At 52.4% G+C, this 18,256-nt stretch overlaps 1 protein-coding gene across 6 annotated transcripts; it reads right to left on the reverse strand.

Annotated features, from left to right (window-relative positions):
- Positions 1-1,424: 1,424 nt before the first annotated feature.
- HEMK1 (HemK methyltransferase family member 1) lies at positions 1,425-17,868 on the reverse strand. 6 transcript variants are annotated; one of them, XR_009553238.1, is made up of 12 exons: positions 17,594-17,863; positions 16,138-16,492; positions 15,846-15,937; positions 14,934-15,027; positions 9,617-9,751; positions 9,267-9,331; positions 8,851-8,900; positions 7,877-7,985; positions 7,167-7,262; positions 6,876-6,989; positions 6,557-6,766; positions 1,425-1,874 (listed from the first exon to the last, which is right to left on the reverse strand). XR_009553238.1 is itself a non-coding variant. In XM_060204592.1 (11 exons), the coding sequence occupies exons 2-11, from the start codon at positions 16,363-16,365 to the stop codon at positions 6,634-6,636; spliced, it is 1,116 nt and encodes a 371-aa protein (XP_060060575.1). In that variant the 5' UTR covers positions 16,366-16,492; positions 17,646-17,863; the 3' UTR covers positions 6,371-6,633. The 6 variants fall into 6 exon arrangements, 5 of the variants coding, with proteins under 5 accessions (XP_060060575.1, XP_060060574.1, XP_007527355.2 ...); XM_060204592.1 differs by lacking the exon at positions 1,425-1,874 and having other exon boundaries at positions 6,371-6,766; positions 17,646-17,863; XM_060204591.1 differs by lacking the exon at positions 1,425-1,874 and having other exon boundaries at positions 6,371-6,766.
- Positions 17,869-18,256: the final 388 nt, after the last annotated feature.

The raw sequence follows: 18,256 nt of genomic DNA on the forward strand, positions 1-18,256 counted from the left end.
CAGCGGTTGGGAGGAGGCCACTCACCAGGCCTATTTGCCATGGGGTAGAACTGCTCAGAGCCAGTGTGTCCTCTCTCTCTCTCATCACAGCCGGGGCTGGAAGAGCTCATCTCAGCCAGGGCTCCTAGTTAGACTGAGGCAGACTTCGTTTGCCTCTGCCCTTTCTTGGCCACCTTCCTGCAGGTGTTGTGTGTGGTGGTATCTCTGAAAGAGGAGGGGCCTTAGCATTTGAGGTTCTTACACATCGGACTGCTGCTTGTGAGGTCAAGATGCCCAAAAAGCCACTGCAGGGCAATATAAAATGCCCTCAGGGGAGGAACTCACTCATTCTATAAGGCAAAGTGCTTTACTCACAACTACCACGGCTGCAGTTGGGACCCAGAATTATCTACACACCTAGGAGCTGCAGCTGGGCAGCTAATATCAACACACTGACCTGCTGGAAGGACTTTGTGAGCCTGAATTCCTAGATTTAAGAGCTCCACAAAGGGCCACACGAAAAGCCCCAAACTCACTAAGTGAGTGCGAGCCCTCAAAAGTAGGTGGGAGACTGACAGCACTGTAGCAGGAGTTGGCAGGCAGGTGATGTGTGACCTCGAGGAAGTCCCTTTCTTTTCTGTCTGGGGACAGAATCAGGGATGAGTCCAGCAACCTGTTCATTCAAAGCACATACAGGAAGTTTGAGGTTAAAGTTACCCTTGAGCTCAGATGTCCAGACTGTCTACACCCTAGATTCTCAGACCCAGCAGGTGGTAATAACAGCCCATGTCTGTAAAGAAAGCAGTGAGATGCCACTTCACTCCTATTAGCATGTCACACACCGGCAGCAACAAATGCTGGAGAGGTTGTGGGGATAAAGGAACCTTCCTGCACTGCTGGCGGGAATGTAAATCAGTCCAACCCCTGTGGAGAGCAGTCTGGAGAACCATCAGAAGGCTAGAAGTGGACCTACCCTATGACTCAGGAGGGGATTACAGGCCCAGTATAGCAGTGACCAGTAAGATGTCCTCCAGGGGATATATCCTAAGGAAGCAAACATACTCAACCCAGGTGTCCAACAATAGATGAGCGGCTGAGTAAATTGTGGTACATACACACAATGGAATACTAGTCAGCTATTTAAAAATGAATTCACTTCATCTTGGATGCAACTTGAAGGAATCAGGCTAAATGAGGTAAGCCAGAAAGAGAAGGCTGAATACGGGATGATCCCACTCATGGACAGAAGTTAAGAAATAAGAACAAAAAGGGAAAACACAAAGTAGAACTTGCACTGGGGTTCGCATTGCACCAAACCAAAGAACTTGTGTGTGTGTGTGTGGGGGGGGGGCGGCAGCTTTCAGGTCCTGGTGCATGATGGTAGCGTAAGACATATGCTAGCGGTGACAGTGTTTTACAGAGAATTGAGAGAACTTTTACACATGTAAAACAACTGTATTTACTGTAAACCAACAATAAACAAACAAACCAGCAGCCCATGCCTGGCTTCCCAGAAGTTCTCTCTGTAGCTCCTGAGTTGGACTGCGGTTTCAGGCATCCCTGGCCTTGGCCAGGTGGGATGGAACCTCCAATAGCCCCATTCTGAAGGCCTGAGTTGGCCCTTTACCACTGAAGATGGGCCATGAAGGACAATGTCCCTCCCTCTCAATCCCGTTCCTCACCTGCTCAGTCTTGGGAGCCCACCCTGGGCAGCCTTCCAGTCCTCTTACTCCAAGGACCGGCGCTACTGCATGTTAGAAAATTGGTAAGGGGGCACAGCAGCAATGACAACAATAATAACAACAACAAGGGTAACAACAAGGGCAACAAAATGGGAAAAATGGCCTCCAGGAGCAGTGGATTCGTAGTGCAGGCACCAAGCCCCAGCAATAACCCTGGAGGCAAAAAAAGAGAAGAAAATTGGTCAGGGGGCCTGGGCAGCTCAGGTGTCCAGGATGAGGAGGGTTTCCACCTCCTTCCCCACTGTCACTTCTCAGGCGAGCTGCCCAAGGCAATCTATCATGCAACCCAAATCCTTCCAGCTTCTGCTCATTTCCAAATTCCAATTCCACAGCTATTTCCATTTCTAGGCATTTGTTATAGTAGTAGCTCACTTTAGAACCAAAATCGATATTAATTATTCAGTATTATTATCTTCTAGAGTATCTTAATTTGATTTCAAGAAAAAAAAAGGGGGGTGGGGGTAGATAGCATAATGGTTATACAAAGAGACTTTCATGCCTGAGGCTCCAAAGTCCCAGGTTCAATTCCCCGCACCACCATAAGACCATACACCAGAGCTGACCAGTGCTCTGATAAAAAGATAAAAATTAAAAAAAGAAATAAAAAGAAGAAGAAAAAAAAGGGATCCGGGTGTGGTGCACCTGGTTGAGCGCACATGTTACAGTGCACAAGGACCCAGGTTCAAGCCCCTGGCCCCACCTGCAGGGGGTAGTTTCATAAGTGGTGAAGCAGGGCTGCAGGTGTCTCTCTCTCTCTTCCTCTCTATCTCCCCCTACCCTCTCAATTTCTGGTTGTCTCTAGCCAATAAACAAAGGTAATTAAAAAAAAAAAAACTTAAAAAAAGAAAAAAGATGTTCCCCAGTGTTACTGTAATGAATCTAGTAAATAACATAAATTATCATCTTAGAGTTTTGGACATCAAAAACCCAAAATGAGTTTCCCAGGGCCAAGAGATCAAGGTGTCGGGCAGGATCGCATTCTTCCCTGCAGTTCTAGGGGAGAATCCATTTACTTGTCTATTCTGGCTTTTACAAACTGCATTCCTTGGCTCTTGGCCCCTCCCCGAAGCAAACTAAATCGTTTTGACATCTGCTTGTCATCATCTCTCCTCTCTGACATTCCTGTCTTCCTTATGACTCCATGAACTCACCTAAACAGTCTCAGCTCAATTTTATTTTTTTTAACCAGAGCACTGCTCAAGTCTGGTTGATGGTGGTTCAGGTGATTGAACCTGAAATTTTAGAGCCTCGGGCATGAAAGTCTCTTTGCAGAACCATTACAGTATTTCCCCCCACCCTGCAGCTCAAGATTCTTAATTGAGTCAGTTTCAAAGTCCTTTTGGACATGCGAGGCTATAAATTCATGTTTGGGGAGCAGGAACATGGCCATCTTTGGGGCCATTATTGTGTCTGCCTAGGAGCTGGCTTGCGCGACCCAGAGGGCTTATTCAAGACTGAAGGGTCATGCCGACGGGGGATCAGGTTGACATTCTGGCTGGGGATTGGCTGGAGTCCAGAGCTCCAGGAAACCTGCCGCCTGGCCCTGCCACCGCCAAGGACAGCCTGTTCTCCTGGCGCAGTCACTGTACAGACATCAAGTGCATTTGAATCCCTGTAGCAGTCATAGCTCAGCTCAAACAGCTGCCTGGCTGGGGGTGGAAGGCCAGATCCTCATAGCTTCCTCTCCCTGCTGACCAGAATAGGTGAAATCCGCTTTCAGGTCAAATGTGAACCACATAGGAAGTCCCAGCCCCACTTTAGAAAATGTACATGTTGTTGGTTATTTCCTGGGCTTGAGGTGTGCCAGACACATGGGACCCCAGAGACATGACGGAGACAGGAAGGTTTCCAAAGGCCTGGGGCAGATGGTCCTGGTCCTGGCAGAAGTGTAGGCCAGGCATTGGTGGGGAGAGCACAGAGGTCAGGGCGTGTGTCCTAGAGAAGGAAATCTTTGTGCTGCGATCTGAAGAAAATGGTGAAGTCAACTGGCAGAGGTGGGCAAGGGCAAAGGGGAGAAGGAGCCTTTAGAGAATGGAGAATTCTCTAAATGGAGAATTCCACAGAGAGGCTGGAGTCCAGAGCAGACAGAAAAGGATCCAGAGGTGGAGGGGAAGCACATACTGACCTGCAGAAGTTAAAGGGTCCCTCTCCGCCCCCAACACACTCACTCTCCCTCTCCAGGCTAGGCCAGTAGTTCTCAAAGCCTGTCAGCAGTGGAATCTTTTGTTTTGATGGCGGCTCACACAGAACACTGAAGGGGCCTTGGGAGGGGCCTTTCCCATGACCACCCTGCCTAGTTCTTCAGATCTGGATGAACTCCAGTCAGAGTGGAGATAAGGCAGGTAAGCCCCGCTTTCCCTGGAACACTGCCTGCCTGTGCCGGGTCTGGGTCTTGGGGTACTCGGGAGATACCCCAAGGAAGAGGGAGAGGAGCCAAAGGAAGATCCCACTGGCCCGAGGTGCTACCAGCCCCTCGGTGGTTTCAGGCTGCTATGCCTGTGTGCTGAGGAATGCGCACCCCCATGGCTCTGCATGACCACCCGGTAACATACAGCACTTTGTTCATTTCTCAGAGCTGAAGTGAAGTCACTGGCTCAAGGTCTCGTTCTGGTGAGGGCCAGGTAACAGGGACTAGACCCAAGATGGCCTGGCTCCCGCATCACAGCTCACCACCCAAGGTCTCATCAAGCTTGTGGCTGCAGCTTGAGGCCCTGCCCTGCTGGTCTACTTGGCCTGGATCTCTTCCCCAGGGGAGTCAAGTCCTACAGTTTTCTGGGAAGGCAGCTTTCTCCAAGGGTAACTCCTACTCCAGTGACCCCAGCTGTCCCTACATTGTCTTTCTCCACCATTGTACCCTCTTGAGATGCCATAACCAGATCCCTGCCAAGATCTTTCCTCAGTAATGGGCTTGAGGCCAGGAGGGCAAGACCATTAGGAAAACTGGCATCAACTGAAGTATGGGCCAGACTGTGGGACAAGAGGGCAGCAGAGACCCAGGGGGTCAGAGTAACTGCTCTGATACAGTGAAGACACCAGGAGCCAGAGACCGCAAGCAGGAGAGGAAGGGCGCCTCTGGTAGAACACAGGCAGGAGAGAGTCCAAGAGAACAGGGAGCTCAGAAAGTCAGAAGCCTCACTGGCAATACCTTACTCTGCCCTTTGGTTCCTTTAGAGCAGCTATGAGGCTGAGTTCCTGTCTCCTCAAAGGAAACCAGGGAGTAGGGCTGGGGAGACAGTGTAGTGATTATGCAAAAAGACTTTCATGCTCAACGCACAGGCCCCAGGTTCAACCTCCAGCACCACCATGAGCTAGAGTTTAGCAGCTATAAACAAACAAACAGGGGGTCGGGTGGTAGCGCAGCAGGTTAAGCACACACAGTGTGAACCGCAAGGACCTGCTAAGGATCCTGGTTCGGGCCCCCAGTTCCCCACCTGCAGGGGAGTCACTTCACAGGCGGTGAAGCAGGTCTGCAGGTGTCTGTCTTTCTCTAGACCTCTCTGTCTTCCCCTCCTCTTTCCATTTCTCTGTCCTATCCAACACCAATAACATCAATGACAAAAATAATAATAGCCACAACGATAAAACAAGGGCAACAAAAGGGGGGGGGAACCAACCAAACAAATAAATAAAAAAAAACCCAAAACAACAACTAGATGATAGGGAGAGGAGGATACATACAATGGTTGTGCAAAAGAATTTCAGGCCTCAGGCTCTGAAGTCCCAGATTCAATCCTTCATACCACCATCAGCCAGAGCTGAGCAGTGCTCTGGTAAAACAAAACAAACAAACAAACACAACCACACAAAGGAACCCAGGGGCAACCTGGGCCTATGGAGCCGGAGGAGAGCAAGGGACTGCAGTTCTGGAGCTGCAGTGTGGCCTCTAAGGGGAATGGGACCCAAGTCACAGTGGGGGTCACTCAGGACAGGTTATGGTCCCAGCAACAGATGTCCCACAGAAAGGGGCCCAACCTCCAACCTCCATCTAGCCGCCTCCTACCATGGGACCTAAAGGGGCTATGTCTTCTCTTGGGGTATTCTTTCACAGGGAGTGAGTACTCAGATGCTAGCTATACACGCCACATGTCTGAGAGTAAAATGAGGCTGTCTCCCTATTCAAGACAAAGCCCTAGAACCCAGCACCACGACCTCAGAGCAGAGGATGCTGCCCACTACACCACACTGCTTCTGGCCACACAATGCCAGGCCAGGCCCCTGTAAATACCAAGGCTCGGGGAGTGAGGAATCTGATAAGAGGAGACAGCCTGCCTTCCTAGGACCCACCCTGACGCCGGCTCACACCTGCACCTGCCAACCTGGATGTTTCCTGTCACAGTGGACAGAAGAGCTGGGTGACCACAAGTCTGCACAAGGAGGTGGGCACGACCTGGCAGCCACTCTGCCTCAGCTTCTCTCTCAGCTCAGGCTCTGTCAGGGACAGATGGGTTATCAAAACCCCCAGGTCAGCCTGGAAGGGACATTTTTAGCTAAAAGCAATGGGGAAAACGTACGTAAACTCCTGCTTCCTCCACAGGAAGAGACACACTTCCTCCATATTAGGCCCTCACCAGGTAGGGAACTCGCCCCTGTGCTCTGCTCGGTTGTGAGGGGAGCCATAAGTCATGCTAATAATACACTAGGTCACCACCTTTCAGTATCTTGACAATTTATTAGTTCTAAATCCCAACATCTCCAGAGTGAGCACTTCCTCTCACTGAGTTGCCCATGGGGGCAGACTAAGAACCCGTCTCTGCTCAGCATCTGAGCAGATGTCCTTGTTCTTTGCCACCCCATCCTTGCTTCTACCCACCAAGTCTCCTAGAAACATAACGCACTGTGAGTCACAAAGCCATGGCAAACGCTTCACACACTGGGGGTTCTGGGAGGCATTCCAAGAAGCGATGTAGGAGAGTCAGTAGGGCACGCTAGTGGGCTGGGGTCCTGGCCGGGCATCTACAGGACAGTCACGCTGGGGTCCAGACCTTTGGATATGCAGGAATCGGGGCCTAAAGAGACAGGATAACAGGCCAGTTACTGCCTGAAGCCTGGGGAATGAACAGAGAGTGAGAAGAGCTACTCAGTCAGGGCTGGAGCTGTGCATGGCCTGAGTAGGATTAGTGAGATTACAGCAAGAAGGGGTGGGGAGAGTCTCACCTCCCACAGAAGTCCTTGCGCACTGCTACCAGATGGAGGGACAGGTCAGGCCGGCTCTCAAGCCAGCTGCTGACAAGCTCTGGGTGCCTTGGGTCCACTTCTAAGAAGATGCTTCTACAAGAGAAAGAAGTGGGTCAGCTCAGTCAGGCAGGGCTGGGACCTGCACTTAAGGGTAGCCAGGCTAGGAGGGGTGGGAATGGATGACCGCCAGGGCAGCTCCAACACACACTGAAAAGAGGATTCGAGAGAGAGAGAGAGAGAGAGAGAGAGAGAGTTCCATCTATCCATTACCCAGAGTGCTTCAGAACTTGAGGTGCCAGGGCCAGGATGTGGGTGATAATGTCCATACCCTCTTCTCCACCATCCAGGGCTAGTGGGTCTTCAAAGCTGAAAGGGAGACAGTTAGGAGGTGAGAGCCTGGAACAGAAGATGCCTGCAGAGCGGGAAAGGGCTGAACACGAGGGCCTCAGCAGGCAATTCCACTGACGGTGCCTGAGGCATGTCTCCCCCCCAAGGAGGCTGCACCTATTCTTGGTCAGGGGAGGCCCAGAGCTGGCCGTAACAGTAACCGAGAGCCTGAAAAGGAGTCAGCACCTCACACTGTCATTGCCTCACCCAGGGGCACACTCAGGGTTAGTGTCAAGCCTGAAGCAGGACCTCAGTCCCTGCTTTCCTGCTAAGTCCACACATGTTCCTGAACAAATATCTTCCTGCTGTGAGCCTCTGTACCTTCTGTAAAATGTATCCCCAGTGTACGTGACACTGAACCCACTATTATTAAGGTTGTTGCTGAGTCCTCTCGTGGCCCTGGAAAGATCTAGCATTTTTAGAGGCAGGGATGTGGATGCTTCTGTGAGGCTCTCTTCCAACACCAATCACCCCTTCCAGCTCTCACTCCCTCTACTCCACCCCTACCCCCATCCCAGTGGTGTGGTCCTGAAAGGTAGGTTCACCGTTGGACCTTCTAAGGCCTGGCCTCCCAGTCCCACCCTGGCCTGCACCTGCGGATCTCAGGGGCCAGCTGCTCCATGTCCTGGTGGAAGATGTAGGGAGGATTGCTGACGATCAAGTCCATGGGGCCCCACAGTAGAAGCTGTGCCCAGCTCCCCTCTGTAGTCAAAGAGAATATATGGCAGAGCTGGGAGGAAAAGTGTGGTGGCTCTCCCTGACCCCAAGTCTCTCCCCTCAAGTTGCACCCTGGGTCTCATTTTGGACTTGATAAGCCAGGCTTGCAGATTAGTGCCTGACTGACCTGGTGTGTGCCACGTGCCAGGAGCTAGTCCAGGTGTTTCACACTCTGTGCAAGGAGCGTATGAGATAAAAAATTCCACAGGTAAGGAGGGAGAACCAGCCCAGGGGCAGTGTGCTCAACTACCAAGAATTCCACAGGTATGTTCTAGAGACTTCCTCTTCAGTTATACTTCTCTCTAGCCAACAAGCAAGCCCTAGTTACACTCAATAATTACGGGAGATTCAGAAAATAGAAGATAGACCTTGTGGCTGGTCTCCCTTAGGGTCAGGTCAGCCCAGGAAGTATCAGGGACTTGCCTGTCCTCAGCAACAATTGGTCTGAGTGTGTGTGTGTGTGTGTGAGTGTGTGTGTGTGTGTGTGTGTGTGTGTGTGAGTGTGTGTGTGAGTGTGTGTGTGTGAGTGTGTGTGAGTGTGTGTGTGAGTGTGTGTGTGTGAGTGTGTGTGTGAGTGTGTGTGTGAGTGTGTGTGAGTGTGTGAGTGAGTGTGTGTGTGTGAGTGTGTGTGAGTGAGTGAGTGAGTGTGTGTGTGTGTGTGAGTGTGTGTGTGTGTGTGAGTGTGTGTGTGAGTGTGTGTGAGTGTGTGTGTGTGTGAGTGTGAGTGTGTGTGTGAGTGTGTGTGTGAGTGTGTGTGTGTGTTGGGGAGCCCTCTTTCATCTTAGCCTCAGTTACCCACCAGCAGTTGTACCCAGGATCTCCCCCTACCCAAGATGGATGGGGAAGGTACCTAAGGTCACATCAAGGGGGACAATCCGAATCCTGTCCTGTAGCTGAAGCCTGAAGAAATGGAAGAGGGAAGATGAGCACAGGGAAAAGACTCCTAATAGGTTTTTTTTTTTTTTTTTTTTTTTTTTTACTGGCACTCTGCTTAGCTCTGGCTTATGGTGGTGCTGGGGATTGAACCTAGGACCTCAGAGCCTCAGACATGAGAGTCTGTTAGCCTCTTCTATAAGGACAAAGAAGACAAATCCTTCTTAGAACAGCAAGATACAAAGTGTTCACTATCCATTCACAACCCCGTGTTCCCCTTGCTGGGGAGGAAAGCAGACATCAGGGGGTTGGATACAAGGATAGATAGATGGAGGCTGAGGAAGGACCTGAAGGCTGACTCCCTCCTCCCTCTGGTCCCCACACTCTGCCTACCTCTGAGCATTCTCACGGGTCAGGCAGATGGCAGCTTCTCCCTTATCTACAGCAATGACTTGGCTCTGCCCCAAGAACAAACAAAAGGTATGTGGGAGACAGAGCACTGGGACAGGCCAGCTCTGAGGACTAGAACCCTCCTCCAACCCCTACTGGAAGGAACAGGACCTTCTCAATAGCTTTCCCCTGTATGTAGCCAGCCAAGTCCTGGCAGACAGGGGAGGCCAGGTGTTAGAGGTTGTGACCACAGTGGACTGAGGCAGCCCAGTCCTTCCTCCGGCAGACACATGGGTGAGGTACTAGTCGCAACGGTAGCCAGGGTGGGGTGGAGGGAGGCAGAGGGGACTCACCTGGGGAAGCTGGCTCAGTAGGCTGAGGGAGACGGCTCCAGATCCACAGCCCACTTCTAGGATGAGGGGGCCACCTTTAGCTCCTGCCAAACCGGGTCTCTGGGTCACCTCCTCCAGCACCCACTCAACCAGTTCCTGTGAGGTAGAGGGTCTGGATGAGATGGGTGCCAACGTGGTTCAAGGGAGTCTAAACACAGAGGCCCAAGCACTGTCAGTCCCTGTGCAAATACTCAGTGAGGGTGGTGGCGGAGGCAGCTAAAACCAGACCGAACCAGCTGGGACGAGAGAACAGCAGGCCATTCTCCCTCTTCAGGCCTCAGTGTTCCCACCTGTGAACTTCAGGACAGTTAAGGACAACCCATGCTACTGGGTGTGGTGGGGATTTAATGAACCTCGCTGGTGGCTGGTGGAGCACCGACCCCGTGCCTGATGGAGTAAGTGTTTAGCAAGCTCCTGTTCAGTTTCACAACAATGCTAAGCCTCATCCCGGATGGCACCTGCCCATTCCCCTGGGCTGGGCTGTTTCCAGAACGTCCCTTTTCCTAGTCTGCTGGAGTCACACAATTGGCCCTAAGAAGCCTGAGGTTCGGGGGTCAAGCCTTTACTTGAAGCCTAGCTTATGACTCAGGAGAGCCAAGAGTCCGGGGCTAGGGTGGCCTGAGATTGCTCACAAACTTAGGAAGCAACCAAGAGGGCTCCTAGGCTTAAGGGTCTGAAAACTCTCCTCTGTGGAGTACGGAGGGGAAAATAGCCCTGTCAAAACCCATATCTGAAGAGGGCTGTGGCATACACAGGTGTGGGGTAAGTGGACATGGGCGGGTCAGGGAGGCCCACAACTGATGCACCTGGAGGCAGGGGACACTTCCAGACACTGACACTTTTGAGACAACAGGCTGGAGTCTTGCACACTCAGCTGCTGCCTGCTGGGCTTCTGCATGGGAGGCAAGTTAGGGAGGCGGTGAGATGCAGGGCTGCTGTTTCCTGAAGTTTCTGACCAACAGTGGAGGGGAGGAAGGTGAGTGGGACAGAGAGGACCCTACCCAGAGGCTTAGGACACCTGGGATCCTAGGCAGGACCACATCAGGGTACAGAGAGGAGACAGCATGTGGAGGATGCTCATCTGAAGAAGTCCACCTCCTCCAGGAAGGCTTCCCTAGCCTATCAGTCAGGGCCCCAGCCTGGCCCAGGCTCTCTCTACCATGGCCCTCCTTGTTGTAGTCCGAGGTTTAGGATGGAGGCTGTGTCTCCTTGCAGACTACAGGCTCCTTGATGAGAAGACCAGCATCTGACCCATGACTGTGTGACCCACACTGGTGGAGTGTGGCCCACAGAAGGGGGCTCCTGGCTCCTTCCCGAAGGAGTGGCTAAGGGAATCGACCTTCTGAGCCTTGGACCCCTACGCAGTCTCAGATGCCCCGTATCAGCGGCCAGACCTCAGTGGAGTGGAGGACTCCAACCTGCTCAGGCCCATTTTCCACAGGAGTCCAGTGCTGAGACCCAAACTCATTTTGTCCCTCTGGGACCTCCATGTAGGAGCTGAGTCTATGTGCTCCCATGGTAACAAAGCCAAGGCCAGCAGAACTCAGCCAGCGCCCTTAACCCTGCAGCACCAGACAAGCCACTGCTGACAGGTGAGACAGCCAGACTGTAGACAGAATCTCCCTCCTCTCATTCCCATCCGCCCTGTGCCAGGGACACTATTGGGGTACTGGCAGCAGGTGGGGCCCAGGGAGGGCTGGCACAGAGTCAACGGCACTGGACTGTGGTCTAGAGCCTGTGGTCTTGGTGGTGAGGCCAGGTGCCGAGGGGACGGTGGGAGAGCAGAGACTTGTCAGGGGTGTGAGTGTCTCTTGGTTTCCTGACCACAGACAAACCTACCCTGGCTGGAGAATGACCCCCTAGTCAGCCACACTGGCCACCACCTCACAGAGACACACCACATGAGTGACCACCACGGGCAGGTGTGAAGCTGAGAGACTGGACCCCTGCTGCCACCAGCACCCTCTTACCTCAGCCTTCCGCTTCAGGCCATGTGAGGGTTGTCTTGGTTGTAGGGCCACTTAGGGAGTGGGTGTAGAGACTCCCTGAGAAGTCTAGAAAGTCTCTTCCTCAAATAGTGAAGAACAGTCCTCAGCCTGAAGCCAGTGACTCTTTATTTGACTTGTCAAAGTGAGAGAGAAGGAGGACAGGGAGCAATGGACAGACACATCTGCAGCCCTGCTTCACCACTTGTGAAGCTTCTCTCCTGCAGATGGGGACCGGGGCCTTGAACCCAGGTTCTCACACACGGTAATATGTGTGCCTAACCAGGTGCGCCACCGCCCAACCCCTGAAGCGAATAACTCTTAAGGGGAGATCAGAAACCAAGCTGGTCAAATGAATGAGGGAAGCATCCAAGAACACTTGGTGGGAGCAGAGGGTGTGCGAGGAGGAGGCAAGGAACAGGAAGTCACCAGCTCTGTGACCACCATCTCACAGGACTCTGCACACATCACACCCACCCCCCAAAAAAGGGGTCACAAGCACCTTTCATAATGATCATATCTTTGCTGGGGCAGGCCCAGGCAATCGGCTGTGCCCACCTCAAACCAACCACAGACAAGGCACTGAGCCTCCCACACCCCCAGAGTCCTGTCTTATCAGGCTGAGTAAGAGTGGTTCACTTTCTCAGCTTTGCGTTTTCCACTCTACACACTGGCAGGCTGGGGATGGAGCAACCTTCCCACCTGCAGGGAAAATCCGATTCATCACACCACATGCTGCCTACAACTAATTCCACACTCCAGGCTTCTCCCGCCACCATCAGAAGCCACCCTTCAATGGATGGAGAACAGCAGCCCTGAGGTCTCCGTCTGCCCCCTGCCTGGCCACAGGCCACGTCCTGAGTTCTTGGTAAGGCATCCCCCAGTACAACTTTACAGTGGGGTGAACCCTGCAAGTTCTCAGAAATGCCTATACAGTGAGGCAAGGACTCAGCCTCCCAACCACAGCCTCCCCCCACCCCACCCCGGTGGCAGAAATACTCTCCTGGCCGAGACCCACCCAGGAAGGGGGGTGGTGGGGTGGCTACACAGGAGCCAGAAGGGCCTCAGAGCTCATCCTAGTAACTTCCTTCCCAAGCCCTGACCTTCAGCAGCCTTGAGGGCTTCTAGATGACCTCCTGGTAAGAAGTTACACACATGGGGGAGATAGAGGAGCCTCCCCAAAAGCCTGCGGGGGACAGGCTGCATCCTGCTCTGGGTCTCGGCACCCTGTCTCAGCTCACTCAATCCTAGAGGGGGTAGCACGATGTGAGAGGTAGTGCGCCCTGTGCTTGCCCGCTTGTCAGTCGTGTGACTTCAGCAGGATCTGAGATGCCTTCCACATGGGATACGAGGTGAAGACTTAGTGTCCCCACCACATGGGTTAGAGGAGTTCGGGGTCATAGGGCATACTGGTTGTGAGGCAGAGGCTAAGAAAGTGAGGCGGAGCTCTGAGCCTCCAGCTAGGGTAGGTGATTAAGGTCCGATATTTCCTGTAAATGTGTATCTTATCGATGGCCTTTTGGCCACTATCATGCCACTCCATCACCTGGGGCCCTAGACAGGGAATCCTCGGACTCCTCCATAGATAATATGGACCTAGACCTCTAATAGATCCCTCTCTCCACCATCACTGGTCACTCCCATTGGGAATGTGATCACAAGCCCCCTTTTAGGGCTTCTTCAGGACCATCTCCTCACTATGAACTAGCAATGGTAGAGACTGCCCCACTTCCTACTCTTGCTGCTCAGGGAAGACTGGCTCTGAAATGAGTGCAGCCTAGAATGTTCCCAGCTGTGACTATGGACTGTGAGCTCGGTCTGACAGGGACTCAGAAGTTATACAGGCTCCTGTGCTAAATATGAAGAGATGGGCCCCAAGTTAGTTCATTGTCGTAAAGTTAATTGCATTTACATGCAACTCTCTGCCCTAATCCTGCCTCCTAGCTCTCTGCTCAACTCTGACACCATCTTCCCAGACAGTATTTCTAGTCCACCCCCCATGTTAGCTATTAAGCTCAAGCAAAGATTATTAAGACATAGGCTCCTAGGAACAATCCTAAAATAGACTTCCAAGCTTCCTTCTATCCTAAGGGCCCTATTTTCACCTGCTCTAGTCCTACTTTATGGTTCCTGTTTATTAAACATTTTGTCCTGATTTCCATCTTACTGCATTTCAGCCACCAAGTTCCAGATGCTACTGATTCCATCCTGACTTGCTTGGGCAGATGGCCTTACCAATGCTTCCTCGCCAGAGCCTCTCCAGAGCCCTCTCACCTCCCCAGAGCCCCACCCCACTAAGGAAAGAGAGTCAGGCTGGGGTTATAGATCCACCTGCCAACACCCATGTCCAGCACAGAAGCAATTACAGAAGCCAGACCTTCCACTTTCTGCACCCCACAAAGAATTCTGGTTCATACTACCAGAGATATAGGGAAATTTCCAATGGAGGGGATGGGGCACAGAACTCTCACGGTAGGAACTGTGTGGAATTACACCCCTATTATCTTACAACCATATAAATCAATATTAAATCACTAATAAAAATGAAACATTAAAAAAGAGATATCTGAGTATCTTTCTAGAAATATCCATTATCAATATCTGGAACCCTCTGGCTTTCCCACTGGTCCCTACCTAGCCCCATCAGCCTATTCTGCTGTCTTGTCTCCCAGCTCTGCTACCTACAGGGCCAGGGTGGGGGTGGGTCCAAAAAGGGCCGTGAGAAAAAAAATCTCTCCCAGAATAAGGGAATTTCACAAAGAGACAGCATGCCAAGGCTATACATTTTCCAATCCTGGAAATCTGAGAGATGTGGGAAATCTCTAACAGGACCACCAAGTCATAGACTCACTGGTGTGGAAGGCCAACCTTCTGGATCTAGAGGGCGTTTGAGGTCACATGGCTGTACTCGGCTACCAGATGTCAGCTAGAGCCCTCTCCACTTTGTCCCCATCTTGTGAAGAGTGTTTACTTCCCATGGGACAGCTCCTTGGGAAAGGCCAACAGCAGGCTGAGCAATGAGCTAATGGGCAAGACGAGTTGGGCCACCCTGGAAGTGAATGAAGGTACTAGTCTGGAATGTAAGGGCTGTCGAGGAGGAGAGCAAGAAATCTGTCTCACGAACCTACCTACCCCATCAGCCCACCAGAAGACGTAAGCATGGAAGGGCACTGTCTTTGAGAATGGCAGTCATGTGGTCCCAGCGCCCCCTGGAGGAAGTCTGGGGTCAGACAGGTGCTCTGAATCGAACTTAATCCCCAGCCTAGCTGCTCAGTTGTGCTTGACACTCTTACCTCTGTTTCTGGGCGAGGGATGAACACTGGGGGTGCCATCTTCAGAGTGAGCCCCTGAAAGTCCCACTCCCCAAGAATGTACTGCACAGGCATCCTGCAAAGGGAACAGCTGGTTAATTATTAATGCCAGACCCTGGACTGACAGGATTGTGCCTGGGTGTGGGGAGACCACTACAGTCAAGTGTCAGATAAGGCCATGCTTCTTTTGTCTCCAGACTCCCATCCAAGGCCTTTCTTCCCTCCTTCCCTACTCTGGGTTGGGGGAAAATACTCATAGTCAGTCGTCAGACAAGGTCATGCTTTGTGTCCTTGGACTCCCATCCAAGGCTTTCCTTTCCTTCCTCCCTTCTTTCACAAGCCCCCTTTTAGGGTTTCTTCAGGACCACCTCCTCACTATGAACTAGCAATGGTAGAGACTGCCCCACTTCCTACTCTTGCTGCTCAGGGAAGACTGGCTCTGAAATGAGTGCAGCCTAGAATGTTCCCAGCTGTGACTATGGACTGTGAGCTCGGTCTGACAGGGACTCAGAGGTTATACAGGCTCCTGTGCTAAATATGGATAGATATGGGCCCCAAGTTAGTTCACTGTCGTAAAGTTAATTGCATTTATATGCAACTCTCTGCCCTAATCCTGCCTCCTAGCTCTCTGCTCAACTCTGACACCATCTTCTATTTCTAGTCCACCCCTGGACACACCCTACCCCAGTCACCCCCTTATCTGAATACCCCCCTAGCCTTTGGCTACTTTCCTTCCCCCGATCATAAACTTAGTGAGGCTGGAGCTGGGGGGCAGGGTGAGCTGCAGAACAGCAGAGCCCCGTGACAGGCACCCTGCAGTCACAGTGGCACCCAGCAGATGCCACCCTCCTGCTCCTCACACTGAACCCCAAGGTTTGGCCCATGAGTTTTCACCTTCGCAACCGACGGCTACTCAGCTCCTGGATGTACTGCAGCTGCCAAGAAGTCAGGGGCTGGGTCCAAAGTACTGGCTTCAGGCTCTGAAACTGCCCAGAGACTGTGAGTAACTGCTTCCCTGACCAAGAGGCCCTATTGACTTATGTGGATGAACAAGGAAGAATCAGGTTAAAATACTTTGGGGGTGGGAGAGAACACATCATGCTTAGACCAGTACCCTCAGTTGGGCAGCAAAACCCTACATGTCTTTTCTCCATGATCCTCCCTCCTTACCAAGACTGCACTTAACTGTTTTGGCTCCAAGGACATGAGCCACGATGTATTCACTGGATTCCCGGGCCTCAGGGATACCCCTTTTCTCAAAGACTGCCGTCCAGTGGCTGACCAGCTCTGTGGCATTCAACAACCCAGCTGGTGGTCGATGGGGCAGCCATGAACTGAAGGCCCTGCCCTGAGTGCCTCCCCTCCTCCCTGGGCCAGACAGGAAGGACCAAAGCATTCGACCCCAAAGTGCCATGTCTCAGGGAAAGACTCCCCTGAGCACTTCCAGGGCTCCCAAGTCTTCCTTGTGATGTTAGCTGCTGAAGATGGTCACTGACTCTGGCTCCTCAAGGTGACTCTGGCCCTCAGATGTGACTATCACCCTGGAAAAGAGAGAACCAGGGCAGCTGAGCCTCCTGTGACCCACCCCACTTAGCTGCTATTTGAGAAAGGGCGTGCTCTCACCCTGTTACCTCCTCACTCCATTTCTGACCCTCATTTACCTACTTGACTCTTCTTCTGCTGACTAGCTTTGTTTTCATCACGTTAGCCAGTGTGGACTGACCCCATTATTCAGCCCCTAGTGGGGGGCCTGGGCCCAGGTTTGAGAGCTAATGATCTGTTTGACCTGGTGTGTGTGAATTTGGGGAGGTCATATTTCTGAGTTTCGGTTTCCTTGTCCATAATAAAATGAGGAGAAACAACAGCAACTCCATGGAGAATGGTGAATTAGCCAATGAACATCAAGGGCCTGGGACCCAGTCACCACCAGGAGGCACTCAGCTTCCAAGCTCTGAACTAATGTCACAGAGGCAGGGGTTGCTGTTGACATTTCGCATGGACTGTCTATCTCCTCAATTTAACCCACGGTCCTAAATGTCAGCATACGCCCCCAATTACACAGTGGACAATTATTAATTTTATATTGTTACTACAAAAGAGATTAACTAGCCTGTGATGAGCATTAAGAAAAAAAAAGTGGGGGGCGAGTGGTGGTGCACTTGATTGGGCACACATGTTACAATACCCCAGGACCTGGGTTCGAGACTGCGGTCCCCATCCACAGGGGGGAAGCTTTGCGAGTGGTGAAGCGGGGCTGCAGTTGTCTCTCTGTTTCTCTCCCTCTCTGTCTTCTCCTTCCTCTCAATTTCTGGCTGTCTCCATCCAGTAAATAAAAAAATAATAAAAGGGAGTCGGGCGGTAGCCCAGTGGGTTAAGCACCCGTGGCGCTAAGCGCAGGGACCGGCTTAAGGATCCCGGTTCGAGCCCCCGGCTCCCCACCTGCAGGGGAGTCGCTTCACAGGTGGTGAAGCAGGTCTGCAGGTGTCTGTCTTTCTCTCCCCCTCTCTGTCGTCCCCTCCTCTCTCCATTTCTCTCTGTCCTATCCAACAACGACAACAACAATAATAATAACTATAACAATAAAACAACTAGGGCAACAAGAGAAAATAAATAAGTATTTCAAAAACAATAAAAATATTCACAGACAAATCGAGGAGAACCGATTCTCCTAGAGGGGGTCACGTGCCATGTCACCTGGCCAGGAACTGCTCCAGGCTGGAGCCCAGGTCCTCCCGCTCCCAGGAGCAGTCAGGGTGCAGCTCCTGCAGGGCTAATATCCCCGACGACCGGCCTCTCCTCCAGCCTCTTGCTCCTATGCATGCCGCGGTCAGGGAACCCCAAGGTGCCGACGCCCCTTCCCGACTGCCATCTTCACCCCACGCCCGCCACAGGTACCTCCGCCACCAGCCCACGCCGGCCGGGCGCAAAGACCTGGGGACTGGCTGCCGGAAGTGCGTCAGCGCGCTCGGAACGCTTGCTGCCCGAGGAAAGGGGCTCGGGCGGCCTCCGTGCTGGTCCGGCTTGAGGGTTCCTAGAGTCGCTGAGTTCCCTCCAGGATCCCCTGAGACTCGCCGGGTAATTCTGACAGCTGTGTCCCCGACCTGTAGGACCGAAGCACGGGAGGTGTATGGATACGATTGGGGTTGCTTCCGGGAGGCTCAAGGCCGCCCAGCTTTCCTGAAAATCACAGTAGGGGTGGCTCCGGGTTTGGGTCCCTGACTGGTAGCCAGCACAAGCAGGGCCATTGCAGTGAACAGCCCTGAGTTGGGAGACTGGGGGAGCAAAGATCTGGGGCATGAGGCACA

The sequence above is a fragment of the Erinaceus europaeus genome, chromosome 12 (assembly GCF_950295315.1).
Source record: "Erinaceus europaeus chromosome 12, mEriEur2.1, whole genome shotgun sequence".
Taxonomy (NCBI): domain Eukaryota; kingdom Metazoa; phylum Chordata; class Mammalia; order Eulipotyphla; family Erinaceidae; genus Erinaceus; species Erinaceus europaeus.

Bases quoted from the DNA above. Each gene is read 5' to 3' on its own strand.
- HEMK1 (XM_060204592.1), bottom strand. From the start codon at position 16,365: ATGGCACTTTGGGGTCGAATGCTTTGGTCCTTCCTGTCTGGCCCAGGG. The intron at 9,332-9,616 runs GTGAGTCCCCTC...TTCTTGGGGCAG, and splicing joins TACTGAGCCAGCTTCCCCAG to AGCCAAGTCATTGCTGTAGA. The intron at 6,990-7,166 runs GTAATGGATAGA...TTTCTCTTGTAG, and splicing joins CAAGTTCTGAAGCACTCTGG to AAGCATCTTCTTAGAAGTGG.